Source organism: Canis lupus, chromosome 30 (assembly GCF_011100685.1).
Source record: "Canis lupus familiaris isolate Mischka breed German Shepherd chromosome 30, alternate assembly UU_Cfam_GSD_1.0, whole genome shotgun sequence".
NCBI classification, from domain to species: domain Eukaryota; kingdom Metazoa; phylum Chordata; class Mammalia; order Carnivora; family Canidae; genus Canis; species Canis lupus.
The window spans coordinates 7,248,674-7,263,220 of NC_049251.1; the positions used below are offsets into that span (position 1 = coordinate 7,248,674).

Consider the following 14,547-nt stretch of genomic DNA (forward strand, 5'->3'; position numbering starts at 1 on the left):
CTTACTTAGGCCCACACACCTGTGCTCTGTCTAAAATAAATAAATGAAAAAATAAAATAAAATAAAATAAATAAAATAAAATAAAATAAAATAAAATAAAATAAAATAAAATATAAAATAAATAAATGAGATCTTTAAACTGGGCCAACAGCTAATCTCAATTATAATGCCTCATGTCCTGAACACTGTAATCCTGAGTTACCTGGCCCAATCTTGAGAGCTAACCTGATCCCAAACATACTCTAAGTCAGTAGTTCCCTTTATAGCCTTAAAATTTTTTGAGAACCCAAAGTAACTTTTGTTTATGCTATACCTATTGACAATTACCATGTGAGAAATCAAAACTGAAAAATTAAGATTTATTTATTCATTTTAAAACAACAAATATGTTATTAGTAATCACATGTTAACATAAATAAAGCACCTTATGATAAATAACTATATATCCCAAAAAATTACTAAGAAGAATGGCATTATTTTAAATATTTAATATGTAGCTTAACACAAGACAGCTGGATTCTTCTATCTGCTTGTACAATCTATTGCAGTCTCTTATTTCAGTTAGAGCAAAGAAGAAAATTTGGCCTCATAAAGACATGTACTTGAAAAGGGGAGGAGAAATGTAATAACCTTCTCAGATAATTGTTGATATCCTTCTTTGATACTACATCAAAAATCAGTAAGAGGGAGGTAGTTTCTTAAAAAATAGTTGTAATGTGAAATCTGTAACCATACCAGCAAGCTTTTTGTATTTGTTCTATTAAAATCCATGCATCTATCTTTCATGCTGAATGGATCTTTTACCCTGCCTTGGTCATTTGGAAAACAGTGGTTCACTGAATTATTCAATGTGTTGAAATATAAACACACTTCAGTAGACAATATTTTTTAAAATCACACTGGTTAATATTGTCATCAAATTGTATTAGAAAAGTCTAAGTATTGGAAAGCTGTCAATCCCACAATGGCATATACAAGTTTTCCAAAAATCTAATTTTCACTTGAAAGCCCAAATTTTATCATTGACCAAAGATACTGTCAATTATTTTCCTTGAAGTAACAGGCTCATTTCATTTTAAAAAATAATGGCTGTCAAATATCCAAGTCTGATTGATAATAGTTTGTCTGTCATTCTTTCACATAAGAATGGTGTTCCATTAAAAAATGGCCAGTTCAGGCTCATGGCGTACAGGGTTGGGCGCAGGCACCCCAACCGGCACTGCAGGCCAAAAAAAAAAAAAGGTGGCCAGTTCAGTTCTCACCATAAACTATCATACAACCAGTTTCTCAACACAAACTTCACATTTTGGTTAACAGCAGAATTGCTTTATATATATGTAGATATATATATATATACATATATATACATATATATATGCTAAGGTGGTAGTTGGGAACTAGAACTAAAAATTGTTATATTTGAAATAAGTTAGCATTTATATATATATATATATATATATATATATATATATATATATATATCTCCCATTTACCTCACAGGCAATTATAAAGATTTATATTTGAAAATCAAGACTTAATAAGATTAGTAATTAGTAATTTTTACCCTTCCATCAAGGGTGTTCTTGAGTGACAGTAGCTATTTCTTTCTTCTGCTAGAGCCTGGTCTTGAAGATCACAATGACTACTAGTACAATGTATTACATTGCCTTTATTCATGCCGAAGCACCACTAAGTTTACTCACCATTGCTTTTGTACAATCATTGCAAATGTCCATTCGGTAGGCAAAAAGGCAAATAGCACTATTTCAGTCTTATAATGAATTCTATTACTGATATATCAGTATTATGATAAAAGTAGTTTTAACTCTGCAAAATCCCTATAAGGGTCTCAGCAATCCCCCAGGGCTCTGCAGACCACATTTTGAGAAATGCTGTTCTAATTCACTCTGACTAGTATTAATGTAATAACCAAGAAGAAAAGGGAATCTTTTAAGATCCAAAAGTTATTAAGATCAAATGGGATTATCCCTAAGAAGGCATTTATAAATTACAGGCTACATTTTATTGCATTATTTAGTCATCAAAAAGATCAATAAATCATGTCATAAAATACAGAAATATTTCCTACTTGATTAACATAAATGACAATTTTATGAAATGACAAATTGTATTATTTTTCTAAGTGTTTTTAAGGATTCGATATTATTCTAAACAAAAACTGGTGCTCAAAAAGGTATGCCTCTTTTTTAAACTAATATCTCTATTTAGCTGATAAAAAACATATGTAACTCTAATATGTTATCATATCTGTTATTGTCATTAGCCAATCACCTAGTGATGATCCTACCTGAACATTCAGAGGCTGTCTGATGTTGAACAAAGTTCAGATCTTCATCTGACTCTTCCTCCACCATTTTTGGTTTCTCATTTTCCCCTTTATCATCATTATTGTTTCTACTTTCCTCTGCATTACTGCTGTCTGAGTTGCTCTCTTTACCAAAGTTCAACTTGATTGCAGTATCAATCTAAAAATTATTTCCCAAGAAATCGCTTTCATAAATAATGTATTCTTTAAAACTTTACATTTCTAGACTAGTTTAATGCTAATGTAAGTATATGAGAGAACATATATACATAGACTAGCGTTAGGCTATTCTAGAAATGTTATACTTTTTAATTAAATATAATTGAACAACACAAATTTGGTAACATTTTGAATCAAAGAGATATGCCACATTTTCCAGCAATTTCCAGCAATAACAGAAGGGTCCAGAATCAATCCCAAAAAGAAGCACTCCCTGCCAGCTCTGGAGATGAGGCATGATAGTGCCTGCTCCCCGACCTTACACTCGGACGGAGAGTCAAAGGTCTAGAGCTATGCTGTCCCATACAATGGCCACTAGCCACACGTGGCTATTGAAGAGTTGAAAAGTGAAGAGTCTGAATTAAGATATGCTTCTAATGAGATTCTTAAAGTCAGAACCATGTGCTTTGGTGATTATTTTTACGCTATTCACAGTTTTTCTGTTTCATTTTGGTTTCTCTTTCTATTTTAGCAATGCTTATTTTGAAAACACCAGTTTGGGGCAGCTGTATTTTCCTGAAAGAGAACAAGAAAAGACATCCTTGGCTGTATCAGGAAAAAAAAAAAAAAGCAGGGATCATAATGCCCTGAGAGCTGTGAGTGGCAGTGAGAGCCAGTCACAGTGGAAGTAAAAACAGCACAAGGGAGGGGCAAAACCTCAGAGACCTCAGAGAAAGAAGGAGAATCAGCCCCTTCTGGGAGGAATACTTTTTCCCTCCCAAAGGAGGAATCCAGCCCTTGGAGGGTTTTATGTTCTCTATGCATTCACGTGGCCAACTCTTGGCCACTGTAATCTGTGCCCCTAGTGAATCTCCAGGACAGAAAGTGGGTGGTGTGGAGAATTAAACTGCCAGAGAAACAGGACTACATGTGAGCATCTCTGTTCACCTGGACCAGGACATAAGTCCCAGTGGAACAAAGCTAAGTCAGTGATATAATAATCAGAGGCAACATTTACTGAGGAATTACTACTGGGCAGGCCTGTATTAAGGACTTTACACACTCTGCCCCTCATTTACTCTTCACAATGATGCTATGTATTGGCATCACTACCCTGATTTAACAAAGAAGAAAATACATCCAGTATTGAATGAAACCAGAGGAGGCCTAATTTATAAACAGGCAAAACAATGCCTCCTCTATGTAATCTTGGAGGTGTTAAAAACGGTTCCCTGTTCAAAAACACACTTCTGTGAAAGGCCGGGTTAAACCCTTAAATTCCGTAATACCCAGTAAATCCTTAAGGCTATATAGTTCTGTGAAAATGCTGAAATTGCTGGAAAAGATCACATGAGCCCTGTCGGTTATTTATATCTTGGCATAAATGAATTTGGCCAACTTTTCCCAGAGAATGGTTTTTATATAGGGGAATATAGAATATATAAAACGCTTAACTAGGGGCACCTGGGTGGCTCAGATGGTTGGGCTTCTGCCTTTGGCTCAGGTCATGATCTTAGGGTCCTGGGATGGAGCCCCATATCAGCAGGGAGTCTTTCTCCCTCTCTCTCTGTTTCTCTCCCTGCTTGTGTGTGTTCTCTCTCTCTCTCAAATGAATAAATTTAAGAAAAACATAACTAGATATTAGCAATATATTTGGATAGTACATTTCAGGACACAAAAAGACCTTTCACATACATCATCCCATATGATCCTAACTCTTAGAATGAGCAGGAAGCAATAAAGCAGCAAGATGAAACTGGAGAACAAAAGGCAAACTTTGCCCATTTTATAATTTCACCCATACTTCCCCACTCCATTGGCACCAACCATCTTTAGTTTATTTGAAAATAAACTAAAAAGAGCTTCCAGAAATTAAAGATGTATCACTAAAGGTAAAAATTTAGTTGAATACCTGTATTCAACTAAAGGTAAAGGTAAGAAAGATAAAAGAGTAGATTTGACATAGTATAAGAAAGAATTCAAAAATGTTTTAAATATATGTTAAAATTTCCCCAGGATGGACCACAGAGAAAGAAATGAATAGGAAATATTAAAAAGAATATAAGAGACATAAAGGATAGAGGGAAAGTTTCAACACACATTTAATGACTTTCAGGATGACTCAAAAGGGAAAAAAGGAGGCAAAATTAGAAACGTTTGAAAAACACATGTTGAGAATGGCTGAGAATTTTCCAAAATAAACAAAACACACAAATCTTCAGATTAAAGAAGTTCTGGTCTCCAGAACGATAAGGTAATAAATCCATACACAGGTGAGTAACAGTAGATACCAAAGACAAAGAGAAAAAAATTAAAGCAACCAGGGAAAAATATCTAAATTAGACAACCCACACTGGAATGAATATCAAATTTACAAAACCTTCTCATTGGCAACAACAGAGGCTAAGTGCAAAAAAAACGTGAAACATGAGACTATAACACTTTCAGAAGAAAACATAAGAGAAAATCTTTGAAATCCTGGCTTAGACAAAGAGTTCTTGGATGCAAGAAAAAAACACAAGCCTCAAAAAATTTTTGACAAATTGCAGTTAATAAAATTTAAAATGTTTGCTCCTCAAAAGACATAGTTAAAAGAATGAAAAGTCAAGCTATAAACTAGGAAAAAATATTTGCACATCATATATCTGACACAAGATGATTCTATCTAGGATATAGAAAGAACTCTCAAAAGTTAACAATAAGAAAAAAAAATACAATTTTAAGAGTTATGCGAAAAACAATGAACACACACTTTCCAAAAGAGATTATGTGGATTACAAATAAGCACATGAAAACACATTCATCAATATTAGTCACCAGGGAAAGATGAGTTAAAATGACAATGAGATACTACTATATACCTATTGGAATAGCTTTTTTAAAAAACTAACAATATCAACTTGTGGTGAGGATGCAAAGCAGCTGGAATGCTCATTTTTCTCACGAGAATAGAAAAGTTTTGCACCTTCTTATAGTTAAACATACACTTACCATACAACCCAGCAATCAACTGCTAAGTATTTATCCAAGAAAAATAAAAACCTCCTCCCCCTCCCTCCCCAAATAATTCAGTATATAACTATTAATAGCAGCTTTATTCATAATCATCAAGACCTGCAAAAAATCCAAATGTTTCTTAACATGTGAATGGATAAACAAACTGTGGTACACCCACACAAAGGAACACTACTCATCAGTAAAAAGGAGAGAACTAGTGACACATAGAACAACAGAGGAGTCTCAAATGCATTGTGCCAACAGACAAAAGCCAGACTCAAATACTTTTTAACTCCATTCATCTGACTTTCTGGAAAAAGAAAAATAATGGTACCCAGAGAATCAGTGACTAACAGCTTGCCTAATTTCATAATTAATAACAAAACCAGGGGGCACCTGGGTGGCTCAGTGGTTTGAGTGTCTGCCTTTGGCTCAGGGCATGATCCTGGAGTCCCGGGTTCAAGCCCCATATGAGGCTCTCTGCATGGAGCCTGCTTCTCCCTCTGCCTGTCTCTACCTCTACGTATCTCATGAATAAATAAGTAAAAATCTTTAAAAGATATATTTAATATCATAAAGCTAGAAACTCTCTCCAAATTAATCTATAAAAGCAATTTCAGTCAAAACCCCAAGAGCAATTTCACAAGACTTGGAAGAACCAATCCAATACAAAAAGAACAAAAAGCCAAAACTAGCTAATACCATTCTAAAAAAGAATAAGATGGAGAAATCCCTCCTACCAAATATCCAGAATAATCACACAACTAACAAGAGTTTACACACACTAATGATGCAGGATTAAATGAAACAAAACAGAGACCTGAACTAGACATGGTATTTTAGCAAGCGACTGGCAGTTCTGGACACATGTTAGAATCATCCCATTAGATGCATCTGCACGAGATTTAGACTGCAGATGTGAAGTAGAAGCCATCTTCCCAAGCTCCTGATAGGAAATTGGCAGGAAATACCAAAGGCACTGGACCATTTTCTTATACCATACACAAAAATAGGCCCAAAATGGATGAAAGACCTAAATGGGAGACAGGAATCCATCAAAATCGTAGAAGAGGAGAACAAAGGCAGCAACTTCTTTGACCTTGGCCACAGAGACTTCTTGCTAGAGACATCTCCAAAGGCTAGGGAAACAAGGGCAAAATTGAACTATTAGGATTTCATCAAGATAAAAGCTTTTGCATGACACAGGAAACAGTAGACAAAACCAAAAGACAATCTACAGAATGAGAGAAGATATTTGCAAATGTCTTATCAGATAACGGACTAGTATCCAAAATCTATAATGAACTTAACCAAACTCAACACTCAAAGAACAAATAATCTAATTAAGAAAAGGGCAGATGGATCCCTGGGTGGCGCAGCGGTTTAGCGCCTGCCTTTGGCCCAGGGCGCGATCCTGGAGACCCAGGATCGAATCCCATGTCAGGCTCCCGGTGCATGGAGCCTGCTTCTCCCTCTGCCTCTCTCTCTCTCTCTCTGTGACTATCATAAATAAATAAAAATTTAAAAAAAATAAAAAAAAAAAAAAGAAAAGGGCAGAAGACACGAATAGATATTTCTCCAAAGAAGACATGGAAATGGCCAATAGACACATGAAAAACTGCTTAACGTCATTCGGCAAGGGCTAAAATTAACAAGTCAGGAAATGATGGATGTTGGCAAGGATGCGGAGGAAGGGGGACCCTCTAACACTGTTGGTGGGAATGCAAGCTGGTACAGCCACTCTGGAGAACAGTATGGAGGTTCCTCAATAAGTTGAAAATAGAGCTCCCCTATGACCCAGCAATTGCACTACTGGGTATTTACACCAAAGATACAAATGTAGTAATCCAAAGGAGCACCTGCCACCCCAATGTTAATAGTAGCAATGTCTACAATAGCCAAACTATGCAAAGAGCACAGATATCCATCAACAGATGGATGGATTAAGACGATGTGGCACATATATATATGTCTGGAATATTACTGGAATATTACTCAGCTATCAAAAAAATGAAATCTTGCCACTTGCAACAATATAGATGGAACTAGATAGTATTATGCTAAGTGAAATAAGTCAATCAGAGAAAGACAATTATCATATGATTTAGATTCCATTTAATTCCACTCATATGTGGAATTTAAGAAACAAAACAGAGGAGCATAGAGGAAAGGAGGGAAAATAAAACAAGACAAAATCAGAGAGGGAGACAAACTATAAGAGACTCTTAATCATAGGAAACAAACTGAGGGTCTCTGGAGGGAAGGAGGGTGAGACACGGGGTAACTGGGTGATGGGCATTAAGGAGGGATATAATAAGACTGATGAATTGCTGACCCCTACCTCTGAAACCGATAATATACTATATGTTAATTGAATTTAAATTTTAAAAAATATTTTGTTAAAAAAAAGAAATACCAAAGGGAGTCATCTCTAGTATGTCTAGTCACCAGTATGTGGTTCTGAGGGACTTGTGGCAGTGTCAGGGAGCAGCAGCCTTTCTGATCTCTGGATTTTGGTCATGGAGGCATGACCTAGGAACCAACAATCCAGGGAAGTCCGCTCCCATGATTTCCTTTCCTGCTAGCCTTCCACTGATTTTTCAGAAGCTGAATTTCTGTATCCAATCTCTGCTGGAAATGCCTAGAGTGCTTTCTATTTCCTGCACCAAATCATAACAGACAAACACTCTGAGTTTTATAATGTATAATTTAGTCCATAAATCAAAAGAATAAATAAGTATGAGTTCATAAGCTAGCAACGATTTTTTTTTACCATGAGTGAACTTGGTTTGCTACAAATTTTTGTTTGCTATAAGCTTAAAATAAGTAGTCCCATGTTGCAGATGAAAAAAAATGATTCCTGGGGTGCCTGGATAGCATCCAACTCTTGGGTTCAGCTCAGGTCATGATCTCAGGGTCATGCCCAGAGTCAGGCTCCCAAAATCAATAGAGAGTCTGCTTGAGATTCTCTCTCCTTCATCCTTTGCCCCTCCTGTTCATGCTCTCTCTCTCTCTCTCTCTCAAATAATCTTAAAAAGAAACAACTGATTCCTTAAAAAAATCAAGTTTAGATATTTTAGGAAAAGAAAAAGAGACTAAAAAGAGAAAAAGAACAGAAAAAGTCAGGCCAGGTAAGGTACCTACTAAATGTATACCACATGGTCTTTGACTCAAACTTTATTTTTAAAACTTTATTTTAAAACTACAGGACCTTTTTCATATTAAGAGTCAATGGTGGCATAATAAGTATTGGAATACAAAGATTTCTTATGAAAAATAAAGAGTTTACAAATGAGCATTAGCAAAGTACAACTATGAACAAATAGGTCACCCTCCTAAAAAAGAACAAAAGAGGGGGAGGAGGAGGTAAAGAAGGACACAGGATTTTCATATTAAATGACCTAAAGTAAAATCCCAAAAGAAATCCATGAGTGCTCCCAGAACATACCCTCTAAAGAGGATCCTTGAAGTGGGATGTTAACAACAGCCTAGAGCTCAGGAGAAGGACCTGAAATCACTTGTAAACAGCAAAGTACCTTGAAGGATGCTGGTTCCGGTGAGAGCACCTCCAAAGAAGTACTTGAATCTCTGCTCCCAGGACGTGTTCTTGAATTGGAGGCTGGTTTTGAAATTCCATCTAAGTTTCCCTTTATAATATCCATTGATATCCTGAAACAAACAAGAAATTAAAGCAAGTTATGACCTGTATGCCTACATGTTTCATCAGTGTTAATGTGCAATTAACTCAGAATCTTTGTTAATAAAGATTAGGTTGCTACCAAAGTCACACTTCATCAGTCTCGTTTCATCGAAAGACATCTGCGTCCAAGGATTATGTTACTGTAGGCAGAAAACATTCCTCCCAGGATGTTAGATTCGGAAAGTGGCTAAAAAAGAATGCAGAGTGATTGCTGCCTCAGTGGCTTCTTGTGCCTTCAGAAGAAACATTTACTGTGTCATTGGCCTGAGAAGACACTGGTGGAGCACCAAGCCTCTCAACCCAGATTCACTTCATCTACTTTCTTCCAGTTTTGCCTCCCATAATCTATCTAGCACTTCCTCTTCTAGCTCAGCTCTCAGCCTGGACTCTCCTCTCAGCTCTGACTTCTCCTCTCCTCCTTGGTGCCACATTTTCATGGATCACCCATTTGAGGTCACTACTCTTTTTCTATCCACCCTCCACTTTTTTTTTTTTAAGATTTTTATTTATTTATTCATGAGAGACACAGAGAGAGAGAGAGAGGCAGAGACATAGGCAGAGGGAGAAGCAGGCTCCATGCAGGGAGCCCAATGCAGGACTTGATCCTGGGACTCCAGGATCATACACTGAGTCGAAGGCAGGCGCTCGACCACTGAGCCACCCAAGTGTCCCATACCCCCAACTTTTAAAGCCCATGATTCTATTTCACCCACGGAAACAATAAAACAAATCCTACTTTCTCTGTGAGAGGACAGACCCTGATTATCCAGCCATGAGTTGCCAACTTCTATTTTTCCTGCGACCCCATCCACAGGCCTGTGACCACGCTGGCTCCCTAATTATTCCCTGTGCTGCTTTGCAAAGCAGGAATTATTAGGCAGGGTGGTTCAAATTCGTGGGAGAATTTGGGCATTATGGGTACTTGGATTCTTGCAAACTGTGCCCTTGATCAGGACTATTCCAGATCTGCTCAGTAATGTTGGGGTATCGTGCACGCTGAGAAAAGGGAAGAAATAAGGAGAATGCCAGATTGTGCCTTCTCGTATTTAGCTTTATATGTAAATGGATCTTCCAACAATCCTTCCCTAAATTTTACGATTTCCCTAAATTCCTATTGATTATGAATGAAACCATCTCTCTCATAATAGAAGGAGGAAAGGCAATTGCCCCTGGCCCCAGCGAGTGTAACAGTGTTCTTTTTTTTTTACCCTACAAAATGACTCATCCTTCTTTCTTTTTTTGAACAGCAGAGGCAGAGTCCAGGGAAGGTTTGGATACAGGAAGAAACGCCAACGTGGACAACAGGTCGCTCCTCCAAGGCGCACGCAGGGTAATATGATCTGGCCTCCAACCATTCAGTGTGCCAAAGCTGATGCTTCAGGGACCACTAGGTCAATTCTTTCCATCTTAGCAAATGAAAAAGGCATTGATCTCAACAGTATTCAAACTCTGCAAAAGGGTCTGGGCTCTGCTCGGCGCTGACATTATTATTGTGCGATGACAGATTACCCTGGCCCATCACGTCACAATCAAAAAGCGTAAGTCATTGAAAGGCCAAGTGTCTTGTAAATGCTGTGAGCAGCCTGTTGAGGGAGACTTCTTGTAGCTCACAGAGGGAGCAATGAGATGGAAGCATCTGTAGAGCAGTATGATACTTGTCGTAAGGGGAGAAGCAGCACAGAGAACCATCAATGGCATGGAGCATCTAAAAGGCCCCCGAAATCTTTCCATTTGCTTTAGAAATAAAGCAAATGTTCTATTATGTTTGTTCCTGAAAATAATAGATTAATAAAATACAGTTCCCAGGGTGGGTGGGGATATAACTGACAATCTTATGACTCTACTTATGTAGAAAAAAGTACTAGATTAAGGGCATTGAATTAGGATCTCATAGATGTATTTGAATGTTTAAGGAGAAATCTCAATAGCCACATAGAAGTTCCACAAGAAAAATAAAGCTTTGTCAAAGAAAGTGACCAAATGATAATTACTTATAATTACAGAAGCACTAAATGTTGATTTAACTAAATACTGTGTATGTGGGGAGGAGTATATAATAGGAGAGGTAGTATAAAATATCCAATCTGTCATAATAGGAAATCAAAGAGAATGTCCAAAAATTGATAAAACCAAGCAATAGTAAAATAAGCATAATATTTATGAGTTCAGGATGGTTGCCTCTGGAGGGTGAGACTAGGAATTGCTTTTCTTCCATTGTAAATGTTAAAGTTTGACATTTTTTATTATGCTACTTTAATAAAAGTAAAACCTAATTTTTTAAATAATGAATAAATGTAAAATAAGAAATCTCCAAGGAACTGGAAGGAAATATAAAGATGATTTACATAAGTTAATGACTTTTTAAACACAACACCAAGAGCATAAACCAAAAAGGAAGACACTAATAGATTTGATCACATAACATTTAGTGTTCTTGAATGCCAATAAACAAGCAAAAAAGAACTCTAAATTAAATCAAAAGGCACCTGAGAAACTACGGAAAATATAAGCAACACAGATGATATACAAAAGGCTAATGAATTTACATATCTAAAGAAATCTTACCAATCTGTAAGAAAAAGAAACATTCCAATAGAAAACTGGCTAAGGGGAGCCCTGGGTGGCGCAGCGGTTTGGCGCCTGCCTTTGGCCCAGGGCGCGATCCTGGAGACCCAGGATCGAGTCCCACATCAGGCTCCCGGTGCATGGAGCCTGCTGCTTCTCCCTCTGCCTGTGTCTCTGCCTCTCTCTCTCTCTCTGTGACTATCATGAATAAATAAAAATTAAAAAAAAAAAAATTAAAAAAAAAAAAAAGAAAACTGGCCAAGGACATAAACAAGGAATTCAGAAAGGAAAGAAGAAGGGAAGCAAGGAAGAAAGAAAGGAAAGAAGGAAGGAAGGAAGGAAGGAAGGAAGGAAGGAAGGAAGGAAGGAAAGAAGGAAGGAAAGAAGGAAGGAAAGAAGGAAAGAAGGAAGGAAAGAAGGAAAGAAAGAAGAAAGAAAGAAAGAAAGAAAGAAAGAAAGAAAGAAAGAAAGAAAGAAAGAAAGAAAAGAAAGAAAATATCTTGCTAAATGTCAATATCTTGCTAAAAAAAAAAGTTCAATTCTTTAATTAAAGGAATATACACAAAGGGACCTGAGAGATGATCACAAATCAGGGAATAACAGAGATGGGTTCTTCTGGATTGGTGGGTTCATGGATATTTCTGGTCTTTTATTTTACCTTTTTGCTTATCTGTATTTTCTGATTTTCTACTAAGTATATCTTGAATTCATAATTAAATAATTTATTGTAGAAAAATGTCTACAATATATTAAAGTATATTTAAAAATAAAATCACCCAATATTCACCACTCTGACCTAAACATTGTTGGCATATTTCTTACCCATTTTTGCTCTATGTGTTTCCACCAAATTGCACTCACATATTTCACACTTAATATCACATGATGAAGCATTTGCTTATTGCAGTAAAGGTACTTCCAAAATAAAATATTATTTACTTCATGATATTCCATTAAACAGATATAAAAAAAATTAAAAATTAAAAAATAAAAACAGATGATATATGACCAGATTCTAAATCTTAACAAATCACTGACACATACCAACTTTTTATAACATTTACTACAAACATGATTAAATTTTTTTCTTAAGATTTTATTTATTTATTCATGAGAGACACAGAGAGAGGCAGAGACATAGGCAGAGGGAGAAGGAGGCTTCCTACAAGGAGCCCAATGTGGGACTTGACCCCAGGACCACGCCCTGAGCCAAAGGCAAACCCTCAACCACTGAGCCAGCCAGGCATCCCAAGGTTAAGCTTTTTCAAACAGGCTTGTAAGAAATGCAATCACCATGGATCACTTAAAACCAAAATAGAGACATAAAACCAACATGGCTGCCATAATTTGGTATTTGGGAATGAAAGGAAGAATTGAAAGAAAATGAATCCTTGTCTGCTTAGTAATAACAAATAGCCAGACTTTTTTTTTAAGTGGAATTGTATTTATTTTCATAATCTTAATGTTCAAAAGTTATTTTATGGTAGTTTTTTTATTTATATATTTATGTAAGAAATACTTGTCCATGAGAAGCAGAAAGTCAAATAATATAGAAGAATAAAATTTTTAAAGTCAAAATTTCCAGGGTGCCTGGGTGCCTTAGTTGGCTGAATGTTAGCCTTGGTTTGCTCCAAGTCTGGCTCCCTAACCTGGGGAGTCGGCGTGAAGATTCTCTCCCTCTGTCTCTCAGGAGCGCAGTATGAATGCGCCTGCTCTAATAAATAAATCTTCAAAAAAAATTTTTTTTAAGTCAAAACTTCCCTCACTCCCAAGCCACTGTCAATAGACTTGGGGGATCTCACTTTTTTTAGGGATATGCAAGCTTTCGATCCTTCATACCTCCCTACTCCTCCCCAGCACACACACCAATGGCACACACAATTTTAAATTAACCTCTTTGTGTGAATCTTTGTTGTTATGCTTATATGCCCAGATGATAAACTATGCTGAGTCAAAGAAAACCTGCGTTTCAACCTTTGGTAGGACGCCACATTGCCCACCAAGAAGGTTGTACAAGATTACACTACTTCCAACAGGGTATGATGAAAGTGCCTCTTTCCTCATTTTGGTCTGGGGTCATCTGGTTTTCATATCAAGCTGTTTTTTTTTTTGTTTTTGTTTTTTTTTAAATCTACGATAGTCACACACACACACAGAGAGAGAGAGGCAGAGACACAGGCAGAGGGAGAAGCAGGCTCCATGCACCGGGAGCCCGACGTGGGACTCGATCTCGGGTCTCCAGGATCGCGCCCTGGGCCAAAGGCAGGCGCCAAACCGCTGCGCCACCCAGGGATCCCCAAAGCTGTTTCATCTCTGTCAATCTGGTGAGTGTCAAAGATATCTCTGAATCTAATTTGCATTTCTTTAATGATGGGAGAAGCCCAGTCTCCAGCCAAAAGTTTACTGGCCACCATTCCCCCACCCCCACCCCCACCCCGTGACGTGCCTATTCGCATCCTTTGCTATTTACGTTCTATTTCAAATGACTGGCGGTTAATTTTTAATGTCCGTTTTAGATCTTAAGGGCCAGAAGACACAGGACAGTAGGAGTCCTCCATAGAGGTCCTAAGGTCGGGAATCTCGGCGATCGTCTCGGTGGAGGCGGACGCCTCTGTCCGCACGCGGCAGGCCTGCTCCCTCCCAGGCCCCGCCCCAGGCTGGGCCCGCCCCCTCCTGGCCCTGCCCCTTCACCCCGACAGCCAGTCTCCGGGCCCAGCAGCCCGACACGACTCCGCCCCGCCCACTCATTGGCCCCGCCCCTCCACCTGCCGGCCCGCGGGCGGTCCCTGACGCGACCCCG

The 14,547-nt window shown here is 37.7% G+C and overlaps 1 protein-coding gene across 8 annotated transcripts in view; it reads right to left on the minus strand.

Annotated features, from left to right (window-relative positions):
* Nucleotides 1-14,547, minus strand: part of FSIP1 (fibrous sheath interacting protein 1) — a 194,615-nt gene that overhangs the window by 179,832 nt on the left and 236 nt on the right. For 7 of the 8 annotated variants that reach the window (XR_005381501.1, XR_005381500.1, XR_005381498.1 and 4 more), the window contains exons 2-3: nucleotides 9,019-9,151; nucleotides 2,309-2,486 (exon numbers count right to left, since the gene is read on the minus strand). Coding sequence is in view for 1 of the 8 variants with exons in the window: in XM_038580016.1 (XP_038435944.1) it covers nucleotides 2,309-2,486; nucleotides 9,019-9,144 (304 nt within the window). In the remaining 7 variants the exon portion in view is untranslated. Of the gene's footprint in view, nucleotides 1-2,308; nucleotides 2,487-9,018; nucleotides 9,152-14,193; nucleotides 14,362-14,547 lie in introns of those variants that run through there. The other variant, XR_005381502.1, reaches the window with a different exon arrangement.